At 48.4% G+C, this 21,774-nt stretch overlaps 1 protein-coding gene across 1 annotated transcript; it reads left to right on the top strand.

Moving 5' to 3' along the window:
- Positions 1 to 13,245: 13,245 nt before the first annotated feature.
- On the top strand, positions 13,246 to 14,925 carry LOC127931310 (keratin-associated protein 5-5-like). The gene is made up of 2 exons (XM_052523343.1): positions 13,246 to 13,251; positions 13,606 to 14,925. Exons 1-2 carry the CDS (start codon positions 13,246 to 13,248, stop codon positions 14,923 to 14,925), a joined length of 1,326 nt encoding a protein of 441 aa, XP_052379303.1.
- Positions 14,926 to 21,774: the final 6,849 nt, after the last annotated feature.

Below are 21,774 nucleotides of genomic sequence, written 5' to 3'. Positions count from 1 at the left end.
GGTTCCTCAAGCCTCGCTGGGGTTTTCTCCCTTTGAGCTGGTATATGGGAGGCATCCCCAGGGAATCTTAGACATCGCCCGGGAAACCTGGGAGCACCAATCCACCCCGTATACTAGTGTCATAGAGCACGTCACGGCAATGCAAGAAGACAGGATAGCCACAGTCATGCCCATCGTCAGAGAGCACATGAGACAAACACAAGAACACCAGCGGCACACTTATAACCGGCAGGCTACCCTGAGGGAATTTCAACCGGGAGATAAGGTGTTAGTGCTGATCCCCACAGTAGAATGTAAACTACTAGCCACGTGGAAAGGGCCATATGAAGTACTGGAGAGAATAGGAGAATTCAATTATTGGATCCGACAGCCAGGTCGACGGCCTCAGGAACAGATTTATCACATAAACCTGTTAAAAGCATGGAGAGAGAGAGAAACACTAATGGTCACATACCCCACACACATTCAGGAGACAGCCAAAGTAAATATTTCACCCACTCTGTCCCCAGCGCAAGTACAGGAAGTAAAGACCCTGATCCAGAAAAACAGAGATGTGTTTTCAGAGGTACCGGGCCGAACTGAGGTTACGGCTCATGATATCGTTTCCCTACCAGGGAGAAAAGTGAGTATGAGGCCATATCGGGTACCCGAGGCTCGACGGGCCGCGATTAGAGCAGAGACTGAGAAAATGTTGACAGCTGGAGTGGTCGAAGAGTCACATAGTGAGTGGTCTAGCCCAATTGTGATGGTCTCCAAGCCCGATGGGTCGTTGCGGTTCTGTAACGACTTTCGGAAGGTAAATGAAATCTCGAAGTTTGATGCCTACCCCATGCCCCGAGTAGATGAACTACTGGAGAAAATTGGTCATGCTCGGTACATTACGACCCTTGATCTGACAAAAGGGTACTGGCAAATTCCTCTGACCCCCAGGGCCAAAGAAAAGACAGCCTTTGCAACACCTGACGGTTTGTTTCAATACACCGTCATGCCATTTGGCTTACACGGGGCCCCAGCCACCTTTCAACGGCTCATGGACAGAGTCCTAAAACCGCACAAAGCATACGCCGCAGCTTATTTACATGACGTGGGGATCTACAGCCCAGATTGGGAATCCCACTTACCCCGGGCACAGGCAGTGTTAGATGCCCTTAGAAAGGCAGGGCTCACGGCAAACCCTGCCAAGTGTTATGTGGGGTTAGAGGAAACAGAGTATCTGGGATACACTGTGGGAAGAGGGTTAATCAAACCCCAACATAAGAAGGTGAAGGCAATTAGAGAATGGCCGAAACCAGTAAATAAGAAGCAGGTCCGAGCCTTCCTAGGGCTGACCGGTTACTACCGGAAGTTCATCCCAAGTTATGCCACAGTGGCCGCCCCACTTACCGACATGACTAGAGCCAGAGGGCCAAACATGGTCAAATGGGATGAAAGGGCCACCAAAGCATTTAGGACATTACAGGAGGCTCTCTGCTGTAACCCAGTGCTGGTGGTACCAGACATTGAGAAAGAGTTTGTGGTTCAGACGGATGCCTCAGAGGTCAGCTTGGGAGCAGTGCTATCCCAAGAGATAGAAGGGGTGGAACACCCCATCCTGTTTTTAAGCAGGAAGCTGGAACCACGGGAAACCAACTACTCAGTCGTTGAGAAAGAGGCGATGGCAGTAAAGTGGGCTCTAGAAAGCCTGAAGTACTACCTGCTGGGGCGCCACTTCACCCTCATCAGTGACCATGCCCCACTCACCTGGATGCATAGGGCTAAAGAGAAGAACGCTCGGGTGATGCGGTGGTTTTTGAGTCTCCAACCGTTTCATTTTGACTTGAAACACAGAGCAGGGAAGGAAATGGGAAACGTGGATGGGTTATCCCGCATGCATACATATTTTGCTGCGGTAGCCCGACCTAGGGGGTCAGATCTAGGGGGAGAGATATGTGGCAAAGAAGGGGGTCGAGTGATAAGTGGCAGATATGTGAGAGCAGAACTAATAAACGGGCTCTGCCCGATCACTAAAATGGCCACCCCTGTCAGAACTACAGATCACAAAATGGCCGACGGCCAAAACTACAAGTCCCAGAAGCAAGGGGAACCCTCAGAAGGTGGAGCCGACTCACAGATAAAGGGTCAAGAAAAACCAGGAAGAAGAAGAGAGAGTGCTGGAAGGAGCTATGAACAATAGAGAAAGAGACTATAGAGATTGGCTGGATTTACCGTGTATGAGCTGGATTGTTTTGGACTTACCTGTTGGCGTTTGGACCTGGACCTACCGAGAACCCGATTTGTGTACCGAACCCTGCTATCCTTGACCTCGCCTACGGCCTGGGTGGACCAGGACGGAGAAACAAACACACAGGTACTATCCTGTTCGAAAGAACTCTCATTCTTGGGTGATTTGGTGACAGTTTACCACTTAGTTTGTGACAAACGCTCCTAACCTTGAAGAGGTTTGCCACAATATATAACTGCCTTAATTTTGCTGGACAACAGGAAGAGTAACTGCTGCCTTGGCAGGAATGAAAGGGTATCCATAATAAACTCCAGGAAGAGTAGCTGCTGCCTTGGCAGGAACTAATGGGGATCCATAATAAACCCCAGGAAGAGGAGCTGCTGCCTTGGCAGGAACTAATGGGGATCCATAATAAACACAAGGAAGAGTAGCTGCTGCCTTGGCAGGAACTAATGGGGATCCATAATAAACTCCAGGAAGAGTAGCTGCTGCCTTGGCAGGAACTCATGGGGATCCATAATAAACTCCTGGAAGAGTAGCTGATGCCTTGGCAGGAACTAATGGGGAACCTTAAAAAACCTGCCCACGACTCTATTTTGCTTCTCCCCTCCTATAAGCAGAAACTCAAACAGGATGTACCCGTGACAAGGACCATTCAACGCTGGTCTGACCAATCAGAATCCACGCTTCAAGATGGTTTTGATCACGGGGACTGGGACATGTTCCGGGTAGCCTCAGAGAATAATATAGATTTATATGCTGATTCAGTGAGTGAGTTTATAAGGAATTGCATAGGAGAAGCTGTACTGGCTGTGACTACTAAAACCTACTCAAACCAGAAACCATGGATAGATGGCGGCATTCGTGCAAAACTGAGAGCACGAACCATCGCATTTAACCATCGAAAGATGACCAGGAATATGGCTGAATACAAACAGTGTAGTTATTCCCTTCGCAAGGCAACCGAACAAGCAAAATGTCAGTAAAGGAACAAAGTGGTGTCGCAACTCAACAACTCAGAGACAGGATGTATGTGGCAGGGTCCACAGACAATAACAGACTACAAAAAGAAAATCAGCCACTGACGTCTTGCTTCCAGACAAACTAAACACCTTCTTTGCTCGCTTTGAGGATAACACAGTCCCACCAACGCAGACCGCTACCAAGGACTGTGGGCTCTTCTTATCTGTGGCCGACGTGAGTAAGACATTTAAACGTGTTAACCCTCGGAAGGCTGCCGGCTCAGATGGCATCCCTAGCCGGGTCCTCAGAGTATGCGCAGACAAGCTGGCTGGTGTGTTTACGGACCTATTCAATCTCTATGTGCTGTCCCCACATGCTTCAAGATGGACCACCAATGTTCCTGTACCCATGAAGACAAAGGTAACTGAACTAAATTACTATCACCCCGTAGCACTCACTTCTGTCATCATGAAGTGCTTTGAGAGACTAGTCAAGGATCATATTACCTCCATCTAAACTGTCACCCTAGACCCACTGCAATTTGCATCCCGCCCCAATAGGTTCACAGACGATGCAATCGCCATCACACTGCACACTGCCCTATCCCATCCCAAGAGGAATACCTATGTAAGAATGCTGTTCATTGACTACAGCTTAGCCTTCAACACCATAGTACCCTCCAACCTCATCATTAAGCTTGAGGCCCTGGGTCTCAACTCCGCCCTGTGCAATTCGGTCCTGGACTTCCTGAGGGCCGCCCCCAGGTGGTGAAGGTAGGAAACAACATCTCCACTTCGCTGATCCTCAACACTGGGGCCCCACAAGGGTGTGTGCTCAGCCCACTCCTGTACTCCCTGTTCAACCATGACTACGTGGCCATGCACGCTTCCAACTCGATCATCAAGTTTGCAGACGACACAACAGTAGTAGGCTTGATCACCAACAACGATGAGACAGCCTATAGGGAGGAGGTGAGGGCAGTGTAGTGTAGTGTCAGGAAAACAACCTCTCACTCAACGTCAACAAATCAAAGGAGATTATCGGGAAACAGCAGATGGGGGCACCCCCCTATCCACATCAACGGGACAGCAATGGAGAAGGTGGAAAGTTCCACAGTGTACACATCACAGACAAACTGAAATAGTCCACCCAAAAGCGCATCTTCAATCTCAGGAGGCTAAAGAAATTTGGCTTGTCACCTAAAACCCTCACAATCTTTTACAGATGCACAGAGAGGCTGCTGCCTAAATACAGACTTGAAATCACGGGCCACTCTAACAAATGAATCACTAGTCACTTTAGTAATGCCATTTTAATGGGGTATGTGCTTATTTCCCTCCTGTACACCCTGTTCACCCATGACTGTGTGGCCAAGAAGGACTCCAACACCATCATTAAGTTTGCTGATGATACAACATAGGGAGGAGGTCAGAGACCTGCCAGTGTGATGCCAGAACAACAACCTCTCCCTCAGCGTGAGCAAGACAAAGGTGCTGATCGTGGACTACAGGAAAGGGAGGGCCGAACACGCCCCCATTTACATTGACGGGGCTATAGTGGAGCAGTTCGAGAGTTTCAAGTTCCTTGGTGTCCACATAACCAACAAACTATCATGGTCCAAACACACCAAGAGAGTTGTGAAGAGGGCACGACAACGCCTATTCCCTTTCAGAAGACTGAAAAGATTTGGCATGGGTCCCCAGATCCTCAAAAATGACTACAGCTGCACCGTCGAGAGCATCATGACCTGTTGCATCCCCACCTAGTATGGCAACTGCTCGGCATCAGTACAAGGTGTACCTGTTGTATTCAGTGTAAGGTTCTGTATTTATTTACTTAGTCAACCTTGTGTTCTGTTTCTTTGTGCTCTGGAACATAGCCCTGTTTCTTTGTGTTCTGGAACGTAGCCCTGTTCCTTTGTGTTCTGGAACGTAGCCCTGTTCCTTTGTGTTCTGGAACGTAGCCCTGTTTCTTTGTGTTCTGGAACGTAGCCCTGTTTCTATGTGTTCTGGAACGTAGCCCTGTTTCTTTGTGTTCTGGAACATAGCCCCTTTGTTTCTGGAACGTAGCCCTGTTTCTTTGTTCTGGAACGTAGCCCTGTTTCTTTGTGTTCTGGAACGTAGCCCTGTTTCTTTGTGTTCTGGAACGTAGCCCTGTTTCTTTGTGTTCTGGAACGTAGCCCTGTTTCTATGTGTTCTGGAACGTAGCCCTGTTTCTTTGTGTTCTGGAACGTAGCCCTGTTTCTTTGTGTTCTGGAACGTAGCCCTGTTTCTTTGTGTTCTGGAACGTAGCCCTGTTTCTCTGTGTTCTGGAACGTAGCCCTGTTTCTTTGTGTTCTGGAACGTAGCCCTGTTTCTATGTGTTCTGGAACGTAGCCCTGTTTCTTTGTGTTCTGGAACGTAGCCCTGTTTCTTTGTGTTCTGGAACGTAGCCCTGTTTCTTTGTGTTCTGGAACGTAGCCCTGTTTCTTTGTGTTCTGGAACGTAGCCCTGTTTCTTTGTGTTCTGGAACGTAGCCCTGTTTCTTTGTGTTCTGGAACGTAGCCCTGTTTCTTTGTGTTCTGGAACGTAGCCCTGTTTCTTTGTGTTCTGGAACGTAGCCCTGTTTCTTTGTGTTCTGGAACGTATCCCTGTTTCTTTGTGTTCTTTGTGTCTCTGGAACGTAGTCCTGTTTCTTTGTGTTCTGGAACGTAGCCCTGTTTCTTTGTGTTCTGGAACGTAGCCCTGTTTCTTTGTGTTCTGGAGCCCTGTTTCTTTGTGTTCTAGCCCTGTTTCTTTGTGTTCTGGAACGTAGCCCTGTTTCTTTGTGTTCTGGAACGTAGCCCTGTTTCTTTGGAACGTAGCCCTGTTCTGGAACGTAGCCCTGTTTCTTTGTGTTCTGGAACGTAGCCCTGTTTCTTTGTGTTCTGGAACGTAGCCCTGTTTCTTTGTGTTCTGGAACGTAGCCCTGTTTCTTTGTGTTCTGGAACGTAGCCCTGTTTCTTTGTGTTCTGGAACGTAGCCCTGTTTCTTTGTGTTCTGGAACGTAGCCCTGTTTCTCTGTGTTCTGGAACGTAGCCCTGTTTCTTTGTGTTCTGGAACGTAGCCCTGTTTCTTTGTGTTCTCTGCCCTGAACGTAGCCCTGTTTCTTTGTGTTCTGGAACGTAGCCCTGTTTCTTGTGTTCTGGAACGTAGCCCTGTTTCTTTGTGTTCTGGAACGTAGCCCTGTTTCTTTGTGTTCTGGAACGTAGCCCTGTTTCTTTGTGTTCTGGAACGTGGCCCTGTTTCTTTGTGTTCTGGAACGTAGCCCTGTTTCTCTGTGTTCTGGAACGTAGCCCTGTTTCTTTGTGTTCTGGAACGTAGCCCTGTTTTCTCTGTGTTCTGGAACGTAGCCCTGTTTCTTTGTGTTCTGGAACGTAGCCCTGTTTCTATGTGTTCTGGAACGTAGCCCTGTTTCTTTGTGTTCTGGAACGTAGCCCCTGTTTCTCTGTGTTCTGGAACGTAGCCCTGTTTCTTTGTGTTCTGGAACGTAGCCCTGTTTCTTTGTGTTCTGGAACGTAGCCCTGTTTCTTTGTGTTCTGGAACGTAGCCCTGTTTCCTGTGTTCTAGCCCTGTTTCTTTGTGTTCTGGAACGTAGCCCTGTTTCTTTGTGTTCTGGAACGTAGCCCTGTTTCTCTGTGTTCTGGAACGTAGCCCTGTTTCTCTGTGTTCTGGAAGCCCTGTTTCTTTGTGTTCTAGCCCTGTTTCTTTGTGTTCTGGAACGTAGCCCTGTTTCTTGTGTTCTGGAACGTAGCCCTGTTTCTATGTGTTCTGGAACGTAGCCCTGTTTCTCTGTGTTCTGGAACGTAGCCCTGTTTCTGTGTTTCAGCCCTGTTTTTTGTTCAGCCCTGTTTCTACGTTGTTTCTGATTTCACGTAGCCCTGTTTCAGTTTACTCACCTGGTCTCATCAGCCCTGTTTCTATTTAGTTCAGCCCTGTTTCTGTGTTCTGTAGCCCTGTTTCTTTGTTCTGGAACGAGCCCTGTATTGTCTCTGTGTTCTGAACTCTGTTTCTTTGTATTCTGGAAAGCCTGTTTCTATGTGTTCCAGCTGTTGTGTTCTGGAGAACTGTTTCTATGTGTTCTAACCTTCAGTTCCTAGTTTTTTGATTCTGGAACCTGGCCTGTTTGTTCCTAGCCCCTTTGTGTTATAGCCCTGACCATTGCCTGTTTCCTGTGTTCTGTGACCTGTTTCTTTGATTCCTGCCTGTTTCTTTGTGTTCTGGAAAGCCCTGTTTCTTGGTGAAATAAACACCTGCCATGCTAGCCCTGTTTCTTTGTGTTCTGGAACACTGTTTCTATGTTTTCTCCCTGAGTGTTCATAGCCCTGTTTCATTACGTAGCCCTGTTTCTTTGTGTTCTGAAAAATAAAATGTTCATTTGTTTTCTGTGTTCAGGCAGTTTCTTTGTATTCTGAGTTTCTTTGTGTTCAGCCCAGTTTCTCTGTGTTCTGACGTAGCCCTGTTTCTTTATTCTGCACTACCCTGTTTCTTTGTGTTCTGGACGTAGCCCTGTTTCTTTGTGTTCAAACCAGGCTTTGTGTTCTGGAAAGAGCCCTGTTTCTAGAAGAGCCCTGTTTCTTTGTGTTTACTAGCCCTGTTTCTTTGTGTTCCGTAGCCCTGTTTCTTTGTGAATGGAATGGTCTAGCCCTGTTTCTTTGTGTTCAAAAGATTTGTGTTCTGGAACCTGTTTTCTCTGTGTTCTGGGCATTGTCCCTGTGTTCAACATGTGTTCTAAGAATCAAGTAGCCCTGTTTCAATGTGTTCTGACAGCCCTGTTTCATGTGAGGACCTTTAAGGTTGCAGTGACACATCTTTGTGTTCACAACCTGTTTCTCTGTGTTCTGGAAACCAGATGACATACCACCTGGTCTCATCAGTATATTTAGTTCAGTTCATTCATCTTTGTGAGGTAAGAAAGCCAGTCAGTTGAGTTTACCTTCAGTCCTAGTTTTGATTCACCTGGCCTGTTTCTACCAACACTGCCTTGACCACGATTCCTGCCTTCTGCAAAGTGTAAAATAATCTGGAAGAACAGAAGAAGGAAAATAAAATGTCCTTGAAGTGTCAGGCAGTGGCTGAGACAGCAGATGTTCTGACTTTAGCACTACACTCTTTGGAGGTAGATAAACCAGGCCAAAGTCAGAGACACCATTACTCCTTAGGTCCCACAAGAATGGAAGTCTAAACCAGGTGATCAAAAGATTTGGAGAGATAAACCATTGGTGAAGAGGGCAATGGTGACATCATTGAGGTGGAGTGACAGATCCAAACCAGGCGGAAACCAGATGACATACCAGAGAGTATGGACAGACATCAAGAAAGCCAGGTGATTATTGAGTCTCCAACACTTTAAACAGGGCAAAGTGTAAATAATCTGGAAGAACAGAAGAAGTAAACCAAGTGAGAGAGAGGAGTGAGTGGAGGACATAAACCAGGTGAGAGAGAGGAGTGAGTGGAGGAGATAAACCAGGTGAGAGAGAGGAGTGAGTGGAGGAGATAAACCAGGTGAGAGAAAGGACTGAGTGGAGGACATAAACCAGGTGAGAGAGGAGGAGTGAGTGGAGGAGATAAACCAGGTGAGAGAAAGGACTGAGTGGAGGACATAAACCAGGTGAGAGAGAGGAGTGAGTGAGTGGAGGAGATAAACCAGGTGAGAGAGAGGAGTGAGTGAGTGGAGGAGATAAACCAGGTGAGAGAGAGGAGTGAGTGGAGGAGATAAACCAGGTGAGAGAGAGGAGTGAGTGGAGGAGATAAACCAGGTGAGAGAGAGAAGTGAGTGGAGGACATAAACCAGGTGGGACTTTAGTGACACTTCTAGATCTGAGATGCCTTAGACTGCTGTGTCACTCGGGATGCAAAATCCACTAATTTGAATGGGTGTCCACATACTTTTGTATAGATAGTGTACCATAACATGATAGATAGTGTTTTCCTCTCCCTCCCTCTCCCACTCCCCCTCTCCCTCCCCCTCTCCCTCCACTCTGCTGGTCGTCTCAAGGACAGGTAAGGGTGCCTTTCCCCGTCTATCTCTCTCGCTTTTTCTTTCTTTCCCTCCCTCTACCCCTCCCTCTCCATCCCCCTCCACTCCATCTCCCTCCCTCTACCCCTCCCTCTCCATCCCCCTCCACTCCCTCTCCATCCCCCTCCCTCCCTCTCCCTCTACCCCTCCCTCTCCATCCCCCTCCACTCCCTCTCCCTCTACCCCTCCCTCTCCATCCCCCTCCTCTCCCTCTCTCTCTACCCCTCCCTCTCCATCCCCCTCCACTCCCTCTCCCTCTACCCCTAACTCTCCATCTCCCTCCCCTCTCCACCTCCCTCCCCTCCCTCTCCCATCTCCAACTCTCCCCCCTCTCCCTCTCCACCTCCCTCCCATCCCTCTCCACCCCCCACCCCCTCATCTCCATCTCTATCTCCATAATCTCCCTCCCACTCCCTTCTCCCTCTCCATCCCTCTCCATCTGCCATCTATAGCTCACTGGAGGTACTGACTCTGGAGAAAGCTGGGAGAAGATTATTCTAGTATTCCAACATATATTTTGGACTTTACAACTATCTCTATACCAACAGACGAATAGAAGGGAACAGCTGTAGACTGACTCACAACAGCTGCAAACAACACACCCATGACATCACACATTACATTTGTGCTGCCGACAGTCCTGTTGTGTTGGTTGTAGTGCAGATTGCCATGCCGACAGTCCTGTTGTATTAGTTTTAGTGCAGATTGCCATGCCGACAGTCCTGTTGTGTTGGTTTTAGTGCATATTGCCATGCCGACAGTCCTGTTGTATTAGTTTTAGTGCAGATTGCCATGCCGACAGTCCTGTTGTTTTAGTGCAGATTGCCATGCCGACAGTCCTGTTGTTTTAGTGCAGATTGCCATGCCGACAGTCCTGTTGTATTAGTTTTAGTGCAGATTGCCATGCCGACAGTCCTGTTGTGTTGGTTGTAGTGCAGATTGCCATGCTGACAGTCCTGTTGTGTTGTTTTAGTGCAGATTGCCATGCCGACAGTCCTGTTGTATTGGTTGTAGTGCAGATTGCCATGCTGACAGTCCTGTTGTGTTGGTTGTAGTGCAGATTGCCATGCTGACAGTCCTGTTGTGTTGTTTTAGTGCAGATTGCCATGCCGACAGTCCTGTTGTATTAGTTTTAGTGCAGATTGCCATGCCGACAGTCCTGTTGTATTGGTTTTAGTGCAGATTGCCATGCCGACAGTCCTGTTGTATTGGTTGTAGTGCAGATTGCCATGCCGACAGTCCTGTTGTATTGGTTTTAGTGCAGATTGCCATGCCGACAGTCCTGTTGTTTTAGTGCAGATTGCCATGCCGACAGTCCTGTTGTATTGGTTGTAGTGCAGATTGCCATGCCGACAGTCCTGTTGTATTGGTTGTAGTGCAGATTGCCATGCCGACAGTCCTGTTGTATTGGTTGTAGTGCAGATTGCCATGCCGACAGTCCTGTTGTATTGGTTGTAGTGCAGATTGCCATGCCGACAGTCTTGTTGTATTGGTTGTAGTGCAGATAGCCATGCCGACAGTCCTGTTGTGATTGAGCCGTTGAGTTGAAGGAGAGCCCACAGTCCTTGGTAGCGGACTGCGTTGGTGGGACTGTGTTATCCTCAAAGCGAGCAAAGAAGGTGTTTAGTTTGTCTGGAAGCAAGACGTCGGTGTCAGTGATGTGGCTGATTCTTTTTGTAGTCTGTTATTGTCTGTGGACCCTGCCACATACGTCTTGTGTCTGAGCCGTTGAGTTGCGACACCATTTTGTTCCTTTGCTGACATTTCGCTTGTTTGATTGCCTTGTAGTGGGAATAACTACACTGTTTGTATTTGGCCATATTCCCAGTCATCTTTCCATGGTTAAATGCAGTGGTTCGCGCTTTCAGTTTTGCGCAAATGCTGCCATCTATCCACCGTTTCTGGTTAGGGTAGGTTTTAATAGTCACATTGGGAACAACATCTCCTATGCAATTCCTTATAAACTGACTCACTGAATCAGCGTATAAATCTATATTCTTCTCTGAGGCTACCCGGAACATGGCCCAGTCCGCGTGATCAGAACAACCTTCAAGATTGGATTCCGATTGGTCAGACCAGCGTTGAATGGTCCTTGTCCGGGGTACATCCTGTTTGAGTTTCTGCCTATAGGAGGGGAGAAGCCAAAAAAGAGTCGTGGTCAGATTTGCCGAACAGAGGGCGGGGTAGGGCTTTTGATGCATCACGGAAGTTAGAGTAGCAATGATCCAGAGTTTTACCAGCCTGGGTACTACAATCAATATTTTAGGTACACTTGTTCTCAAATTTACTTTGTTAAAATCCCCAGCTACAATAAATGCAGCCTCAGGATGTATGGTTTCCAGTTTGCGAAACCAGTGGAGTTCCTTGAGGCCCGTCGTGGTATCGGCTTGATGGGGGATATACACGGCTGTGACAATAACCAACGAGAATTCTCTTGGAAGATAATACGGACGGCATTTGATTGTGAGGAATTCTAGGTCAGGTGAACCGAAGGACTTGAGTTCCTGTAGGTTGTTACAGTTACATCATGATTTGTTAATCATGAAACATACACCCCTGCCTTCTTCTTCCTTGTTTATTTATTCCTGTCAGCGCGACGCACGAAGAATCCCAGTGGCTGTCTGTACCTGTGTGTGTGTGTGTGTGTGTGTGTGTGTGTGTGTGTGTGTGTGTGTACGTGCGGTTAAGGATGGGATGCAGACAGTCAGACCTGCTGGTATCCCCTCTGATATATAGTCAATGGCTGCTGCCAATACGTTCAGCGGGTCCTCAAAGGGGACGGTCACTTCCTCATGGGGGACGGTCACTTCCTCATGGGACACGGTCACTTCCTCATGGGGCACGGCCACTTCCTCATGGGGGACGGCACTTCCTCATGGGGCACGGTCACTTCCTCATGGGACACGGTCACTTCCTCATGGGACACGGTCACTTCCTCATGGGACACAGTCACTTCCTCATGGGACACATCACTTCCTCATGGGACACGGTCACTTCCTCATGGGGGATGGTCACTTCCTCATGGACACGGTCACTTCCTCATGGGACACGGTCACTTCCTCATGGGCACGGTCACTTCCTCATGGGGGACGGTCACTTCCTCATGGGGGACGGTCACTTCCTCATGGGCGACGGTCACTTCCTCATGGGGCACGGTCACTTCCTCAAAGGGGACGGTCACTTCCTCATGGGTGACAGCTGGAAGACATAGACACTTTAGTGGCTTCAACCAGAGGTTCACAGGGTTCGTATGTAGGTTGGTAGGGAAACCACTAACCCAGTTACCTGACTGGGACACCTGATCTGTGTTCCATTGTATTGGCACGAGCCTGATCTGTGTTCCATTGTATTGGCACTGGCCTGATCTGTGTTCCATTGAATTGGCACTAGCCTGATCTGTGTTCCATTGAATTGGCACTAGCCTGATCTGTGTTCCATTGAATTGGCACTAGCCTGATCTGTGTTCCATTGAATTGGCACTAGCCTGATCTGTGTTCCATTGAATTGGCACTAGCCTGATCTGTGTTCCATTAAATTGGCACTAGCCTGATCTGTGTTCCATTGTATTGGCACGAGCCTGATCTGTGTTCCATTGAATTGGCACGAGCCTGATCTGTGTTCCATTGAATTGGCACGAGCCTGATCGGTGTTCCATTAAATTGGCACTAGCCTGATCTGTGTTCCATTGAATTGGCACTAGCCTGATCTGTGTTCCATTGAATTGGCACTAGCCTGATCTGTGTTCCATTGAATTGGCACGAGCCTGAAATAACATACTGTAAGGTCAAAAGGATTTCTCCAGTGGAGTTGTTGTTCTTTGCTTCATCATCATCATCATCATCATCATCATCATCATCATCATCATCGGCCTGTCCCTCCAACAACAACAACAACAACAACAACAACATACCACCTCTCTGAGTGCATCAGTCGTCCTTGTGGCTCCATGACACTACCTTTCACGGTATGACAGGTGCTCTGTACCCCCCACCCCACCCCCCGCAATTACTTTTCAATTAGCAACGATGAGCGTTAGTCATCGAGCGTAGCCAACGTTATTTTACAGCCCCAGTGTCTTAGTCCATTAGTGACGGTGTGTGTGTGTGTGTGTGTGTGTGTGTGTGTGTGTGGGTAGATAGGATCCATGCCCCACTTAATGTGCAATTGCTACATTAACATTGTGCTAATAAGGCTGTGTGCTGAAATGCTGTGTGTGCAGAAGGGCTGTGTGTGCAGAAATGCTGTGTGTGCAGAAGGGCTGTGCGTGTCTCCTGTGGAGAAAGAGAGGCTGGGTAGATAGGATCCATCGCCCCACTTAATAGAGGGAGAAAGTAAAAGCAATTAACGCTACATTAACATTGTGCTAATAAGGCTGTGTGCTGCAGAAATGCTGTGTGCTGCAGAAGGGCTGTGTGCTGCAGAAATGCTGTGTGCTGCAGAAATGCTGTGTGCTGCAGAAGGGCTGTGTGCTGCAGAAGGGCTGTGTGCTGCAGAAGGGCTGTGTGCTGCAGAGGGCTGTGTGCTGCAGAAGGGCTGTGTGTTGCAGAGGGCTGTGTGTCGCAGAAGGGCTGTGTGCTGCAGAAGGGCTGTGTGCTGCAGAGGGCTGTGTGCTGCAGAGGGCTGTGTGCTGCAGAAGGGCTGTGTGCCGCAGAGGGCTGTGTGCCGCAGAGGGCTGTGTGCCGCAGAAGGGCTGTGTGCCGCAGAAGGGCTGTGTGCTGCAGAGGGCTGTGTGCTGCAGAAGGGCTGTGTGCCGCAGAGGGCTGTGTGCCGCAGAAGGGCTGTGTGCCGCAGAAGGGCTGTGTGCCGCAGAAGGGCTGTGTGCTGCAGAGGGCTGTGTGCTGCAGAAGGGCTGTGTGCTGCAGAAGGGCTGTGTGCTGCAGAAGGGCTGTGTGCTGCAGAGGGCTGTGTGCTGCAGAAGGGCTGTGTGCTGCAGAAGGGCTGTGTGCTGCAGAGGGCTGTGTGCTGCAGAGGGCTGTGTGCCGCAGAGGGCTGTGTGCCGCAGAAGGGCTGTGTGCCGCAGAAGGGCTGTGTGCTGCAGAGGGCTGTGTGCTGCAGAGGGCTGTGTGCTGCAGAGGGCTGTGTGCTGCAGAGGGCTGTGTGCCGCAGAAGGGCTGTGTGCCGCAGAGGGCTGTGTGCTGCAGAAGGGCTGTGTGCTGCAGAGGGCTGTGTGCTGCAGAAGGGCTGTGTGCTGCAGAGGGCTGTGTGCTGCAGAAGGGCTGTGTGCTGCAGAGGGCTGTGTGCTGCAGAGGGCTGTGTGCTGCAGAGGGCTGTGTGCTGCAGAGGGCTGTGTGCCGCAGAAGGGCTGTGTGCCGCAGAAGGGCTGTGTGCCGCAGAGGGCTGTGTGCCGCAGAGGGCTGTGTGCCGCAGAGGGCTGTGTGCCGCAGAGGGGCTGTGTGCTGCAGAGGGCTGTGTGCCGCAGAGGGCTGTGTGCCGCAGAGGGCTGTGTGCTGCAGCTGCAGAGGGCTGTGTGCTGCAGAGGGCTGTGTGCTGCAGAGGGCTGTGTGCTGCAGAAGGGTTGTGTGCCGCAGAGGGCTGTGTGCCGCAGAGGGCTGTGTGCCGCAGAGGGCTGTGTGCTGCAGAGGGCTGTGTGCTGCAGAGGGCTGTGTGCTGCAGAGGGCTGTGTGCTGCAGAGGGCTGTGGTTGGGACAGAAAGAACCAACCCTTATGCAGTAGCCCCTGCTCTCATACCACTTGCTGACAGCTGAAAGGACTGGATACCTACATTATATGCAACATGATAGCTAATCCACCATGCCTAGAGGCTTCAGCATGCCTCAGTTCGGCTGGCGCCTAGACAAGTTCGGTAAGCTCGAATAAGATGGCGCCGAAGAACTTGGCTGACGATTAAATTCTCCCAACCAATTGTGCTATTTATTTTGTGTAGCTTTTTAAAAAAATACTTATTGTGTACATAATGTTGCTGCTACCGTCTCTTATGACCGACAATAACTTCTGGACATCACTCACCGTGGACTGGAAGAAACGTTTTCCTTTTAACACCTTTCACTGGAACAGGCCCAGATCCACGCCTTTCACTGGAACAGGCCCAGATCCCTGCCTTTTGCGTGAAGAAAAGACGCTGGAAAAGTGGCTGCAGATCGGGCAGCCTTCTGAGAATCAGGGGGCTAGCGAGTAAACTCCCACCTCTTCTTGCTAACGTGCGTCATTGGAAAATAAAATTGATGACCTACGATTAAGTTTATCCTACTAACGGGACATTAAAAACTGTAACTCTTATGTTTCACCGAGACGTGGCTGAACGAAGATACGGACAAGATATGGACAATATAGAGCTAGAGGGATTTTCATTGCACCAGCAGAACAGGCACTACCTCTGGTGAGACGAGGGGTGGGAGGTACAGTATGTGTCTATTTGTCAATAACAGCGCAATGTCTAATATTAAAGAAGTCTCTAGGTATTGCTCACCTGAGGTAGAGTACCTTATGATAAGCTGTAGACCACACTATCTACCAAGAGAGTCCTCATCTGTATTATTCGTAGCCCTCTTTTTACCACCACAGAACCAAGCTGGCACTAAGACCGCACTCAACCAACTCTATAAGGCCATAAGAAAATAAGAAAATGCTCCTAGTGGACGGGGACTTAAATGCAGGCAAACTTAAATAAGTTTTACCAAATCTTTACCAGCATTTCACACGTGCAACCAGGGAAAAAAAATCCTAGACCACCTTTACTCCACACACAAAGAACACAGAGATGCATACAAAGCTCTCCCCTGCCCTCCATTTGGCAAATCTGGCCAAAATTCTATCCTCCTGATTCCTGCTTACAAGCAAAAACTAAAGAAGGATGTACCAGTGACTCGCTCAATACGGAAGTGGACAGATGACGCGGATGCTACACTACAGGACAGTTTTGCAGCACAGACTGGAATATGCTCTGGGTTCATCCAATGGCAGTGAGGAGTACACCCTCGAAGAAAAAGAAACGCACACCTATTTAGGCGAGGTGCTGGCTAGCAGAGTAGAACATTTGAAAATAAAAGATAGGAGCTCGGAGCTCAGATGCAAAAATGTAATTACCAACGTTTCGACAGCCAAGCTGTTTTCATCAGGTTATAGTCACAAACACTGTGGGATGACTCATTTATATAGTGTCAAAAGACACAGGTGTCTAATCATGGCCAAGAGTGGCCTATTATCATTGGTTAATTATCAAATATTAAAATGGCATACAAACAACAAATGGATAGCATACGATCATAAATTCATTTTCGACTACACAAGCTTACAAACAATTACAATGGCAAAGTCACAATAATCACAAGAATGGCTTCAGATCAGTCTACGTTGAGACCGAAGGGAGCAAGGGTCTTTAAGTTAAAGATCCAGGCAGCCTCTCGTTTTAACAATAAATTATCAAGGTCACCCCTTCTCCTAGGGAGGGTTCCTTCTGTGGCTCAGTTGGTAGAGCATGGCGCTTGTAACGCCAGGGTAGTGGGTTCGATTCCCGGGACCACCCATACGTAGAATGTATGCACACATGACTGTAAGTCGCTTTGGATAAAAGCGTCAGCTAAATGGCATATATTATTATTATTATTATTATTATTATAACGCAAAGACGAAATCGAGTGGCCTGCCTCCAAGAAGTGGGCCGCAACTGGGTAAGTAAAGTTTTTACACTTAATGCTTAATGCTACAATGCTCTGAGATACGTACTTTTAATTCACGCTTTGTTTTACCCACATCATTTTTAGCACAATGACAAGTTATAAGATAAATAACTGCCTTAGTGGAGCATGAAATAACACCTTTGATTGGGATCGATTTCCCTGTTTGTGGGTGAGGAGTACACCACCTCAGTTTATCGGGTTTCATCAATAACTGCATCGATGACGTCTTCCCCACGGTGACTGTACGTACATACCCCAACCAGAAGCCATGGATTACAGGCAACAACCGCATCGAGCTAAAGGCTAGAGCTGCCGCTTTCAAGGAGCAGGAGCCTAATCCAGACGCTTACAATAAATCCCGCTATGCCATCAAACAAGCAAAGCGTCAATAAAAGACTACGATTGAATCCTACTTCACTGGCTCTGATGCTCGTCAGATGTGGCAGGGCTTGAAAACTATTATGGACTACAAAGGGAAACCCAGACACGAGCTGCCCAGTGATGCGAGACTACCAGACGAGCTAAATGTCTTTTTATGCTCACTTCGAGGCAAGCAACACTGAAGGATGCACGAGAGCACCAGCTGTTCTGGATAACGCTCTCGGTAGCCGATGTGAACAAAACCTTTAAACAGGTCAACATTCACAAAGTCGCTGGGCCAGACGTATTACCAGGACATGTACTCAAAGCACGCGCAGACCAACTGTCAAGTGTCTTCACTGACCTTTTTAACCTCTCCCTGACCGAGTCTGTAATACCTACACGTTTCAAGCAGACCACCATAGTCCCTGTGCCCAAGGAAGCGATGGTAACCTGCGTAAATGATTACCGCCCCGTGGCACTCACGTCGGTAGCCATGAAGTGCTTTGAAAGGCTGGTCATTGCTCAAATCAACAGCATCCTCCCAGACACCCTAGATCCACTCCAATTTGCATACCACCCCAACATATCCACAGATAACACAACCTCAAACGCACCCCACACTGTCCTTTCCCACCTGGACTAAAGGAACACCTAAGTCAGAATGCTGTTCATTGACTACAGCTCAGCGTTCAACGCCATATTGCCCACGAAGCTCATCACTAAAGCTAAGGACTCTGGGACTAAACACCTCCCTCTGAAACTGGATCCTGGACTTCCTGATGGACCGCCCCCCAGGTGGTAAGAGTAGGCAACAACACATCTGCCACGCTGATCCTCAACACAGGGGCCCCTCAGGGGTGTGTATGTAGTCCCCTCCTGTCCTCTCTGTTCACCCACGACTGCGTGGCCAAAGATGACTCCAAGAACCATCAATAAGTTTGCTGAAGACACTGATCACCAACAGCCTATAGGGAGGTGGTCAGAGAACTGTCAGTGTGGTACCAGGACAACAACCTCTTCCTCTATGTGAGCAAGACAAAGGAGCTGGTCGTGGACTACAGGAAAAGGCAGGCCGAACAGGCCCCCATGTACAACAACGGGGCAGTAGTGGAGTGGGTCGAGAGCTTCAAGTTCCTTGGTGCCCACATCACCAACGAACTATCACCAAACATACCAAGACAGTCGTGAAGAGGGCGCGACAAAATCTTTTCCCCCTCAGGAGACTGAAAAGATTTGGCATGGGTCCCCACATCCTCAAAAGGTTCTACAGCTGCACCATCGAGAGCATCCTGACACCGGTTGCATCACCTGCTGGTATGGCAACTGCTCGGCATCTGACTGCAAGGCGGTACAGAGGGTAGTGCGAACGGCCCAGTTCATCACTGGGGCCAAGCTTCCTGCCATCCAGGACCTTTATAATAGGGGGTGTCATAGGAAAGTCCATAAAATTGTCAGAGACTCCAGTCACCCAAGTTATAGACTGTTTTCTCTGCTACCACACGGCAAGCGGTACTGGAGCGCCAAGTCTCGGACCAAAAGGCTCCTCAACAGCTTCTACCCCCAAGCCATAAGACTGCTCAACAATTAATAAAATTGCCACCAGACAATTTACACTGACCCTCCTCCCTCCCTTTTGTACACTGCTACTACTCACTGTTTGTTTATTATCTATGCATAATCACTCACAATCTCCCACCTACATGTACAGATTATCTCAACTAATCTGTACCCCTGCACACTGACTCGGTACCGGTGCACCCTGTATTTAGCCTCGTTATTCTTATTGTGTTACTTTTTATTATTACTTTTTATTCTAGTCTACTTGGTAAATATTTTCTTAACTCTTCTTGAACTGTACTGTTTGTTAAGCATTGCAAGGTAAAGTCTACACTTGTTGTATTCGGAGCAGGGTGACAAATAAAGTTGGATTTGATTTGAACGGGTGTGCTAACATGAAATACCATTGGTTGAAAAACGAGAAAAAAGCAGCACGTTTGTCCATTTGAGATGCAGTCAGAATTCTTCTAAGATAACTCAAGAAATCTGTCATTAATTTTGACGTTGTTGCCGAGGAGATCTTCGCGCAATTTTACATCTGACTAGGATGTTTGCTGTGCAGTATTTCTGAAGTGAAAAGAATTGCACGAGGACGAATCATCTCTAGCTGAATGACAACAGGAACTTCACCGACTAATCCCTACTGTTGACCAACTGGTAGACGAGACGGCATAAACTTCCGCTACTGACTTCGGCTTAACTCTCAAAACTACACCCAACACCCTTCGGCATCACATCGGGGCTCATGAGAATCCCATACGGCTTAACTCTAGAACAAAATTCTAAAACGTCACAAAATATCATCAGAATATTTTGTGTGCACAAACTGTTCCGAACTGTTTCGGCTGGGAAACATGCAAACCCCTTAAGAGGACTGCAAGGATAAGGACTACATCAAACTACACCCAACCAACACCCTTCAGCGATGCCAAACTACACCCAACACCTTTCAGCAATGCACACCAAACTACACCTAACCAACACCCTTTAGCGATGCACACCAAACTACACCCAACACCCTTCAGCAATGCACACCAAACTACACCCAACCAACACCCTTCAGAGATGCACACCAAACTACACCCAACACCCTTCAGTGATGCACACTAAACTACACCCAACACCCTTCAGCGATGCACACCAAACTACACCCAACACCCTTCAGCAATGCACACCAAACTACACCCAACCAACACCCTTCAGAGATGCACACCAAACTACACCCAACACCCTTCAGCGATGCACACCAAACTACACCCAACACCCTTCAGCAATGCACACTAAACTACACCTAACACCTTTCAGCATTGTACACCAAACTACACCTAACCAACACCCTTTAGCGATGCACACCCAACACCCTTCAGCAATGCACACCAAACTACACCCATCCAACACCCTTCAGCAATGCACACCAAACTACACATAACCAACACCCTTCAGCAATGCACACCAAACTACACCCAACCAACACCCTTCAGAGATGCACACCAAACTACACCCAACACCCTTCAGTGATGCACACTAAACTACACCCAACACCCTTCAGCGATGCACACCAAACTACACCCAACACCCTTCAGCGATGCACACCAAACTACACCCAACACCCTTCAGCAATGCACACCAAACTACACCCAACACCTTTCAGCATTGCACACCAAACTACACCTAACCAACACCCTTTAGCGATGCACACCCAACACCCTTCAGCAATGCACACCAAACTACACCCATCCAACACCCTTCAGAGATGCACACCAAACTACACCCAACACCTTTCAGCATTGCACACCAAACTACACCTAACCAACACCCTTTAGCAATGCACACCCAACACCCTTCAGCAATGCACACCAAACTACACCCATCCAACACCCTTCAGAGATGCACACCAAACTACACCCAACACCCTTCAGTGATGCACACTAAACGACACCCAACACCCTTTGGCATCACATCGGGGCTCATTAGAATCCCATACGACAGCTTCATCATGACCTTCCCAACCATCATGACCACTGTCACCTTCAGCCTCGCCTTTCATCCGGGATGTGCTCCTGCTCAGTTTCACACAAAACAACAAACTTCAATCTCAGCGCTTAGAACTGAAATCTCAAGAGATTATTTAAGTGGTTTTAGCTGCATTTTTAAATAATGACATGCTATTTATGGTTGAAATGAAGCAGGGTTTAACAGTAAGCTGGCAGGATGTGGATTAATTGTCTGTTCCACTGTTTGATGATACAAAAGCATCAAAGTAATATGGTGTCTATATTTTTCACTAATTCCAGCCTGTTAGTTCTGCTGATTAAGATTATTAAATTGTGTTAATAGATGAAGTTGTGTTAATTGTTTATTTTTTCTATTAAAACGTCACACTCATTAGCTTAGCGGTCACTCTGAATGGCAGTCTCAAGTCATTGAGACGGAGTCACTTTTCTCTGATTTAAAGTTATTGGTTCGTGATGAAAATTGACCCTATCAGACCACTTCGTTCCGCAGCCATGGGAAACATCACTGGTCCCATTATTTGACGTCACAGCGCGACAATTCCGCATGCACTGAGGGACGAGCGTCACGCAGGAGTGACGACCGCCTGAAGTAAGACAATGCAATTTTCCAGCTTTAGATGTGAGAATAAGGCCCAGGTCATATCATACTTTTATTCTTCACGTATGCTACAGACCAGGGGGAACCTGATCCCAGATCAGCCCTGCTACAGACCAGGGGGAACCTGGTCCCAGATCAGCCCTGCTACAGACCAGGGGGATCCTGATCCTAGATCAGCCCTGCTACCGACCAGGGGGAACCTGATCCCAGATAACCAGGGGGAACCTGGTCCCAGATCAGCCCTGCTACCGACCAGGGGGAACCTGGTCCCAGATCAGCCCTGCTACAGACCAGGGGGAACCTGGTCCCAGATCAGCCCTGCTACCGACCAGGGGGATCCTGATCCTAGATCAGCCCTGCTACCGACCAGGGGGAACCTGATCC

The sequence above is a fragment of the Oncorhynchus keta genome, chromosome 8 (assembly GCF_023373465.1).
Source record: "Oncorhynchus keta strain PuntledgeMale-10-30-2019 chromosome 8, Oket_V2, whole genome shotgun sequence".
NCBI lineage: Eukaryota > Metazoa > Chordata > Actinopteri > Salmoniformes > Salmonidae > Oncorhynchus > Oncorhynchus keta.
Note: the sequence above shows the minus strand (reverse complement) of the source record. Positions and strands in the feature narration are given on the sequence as shown.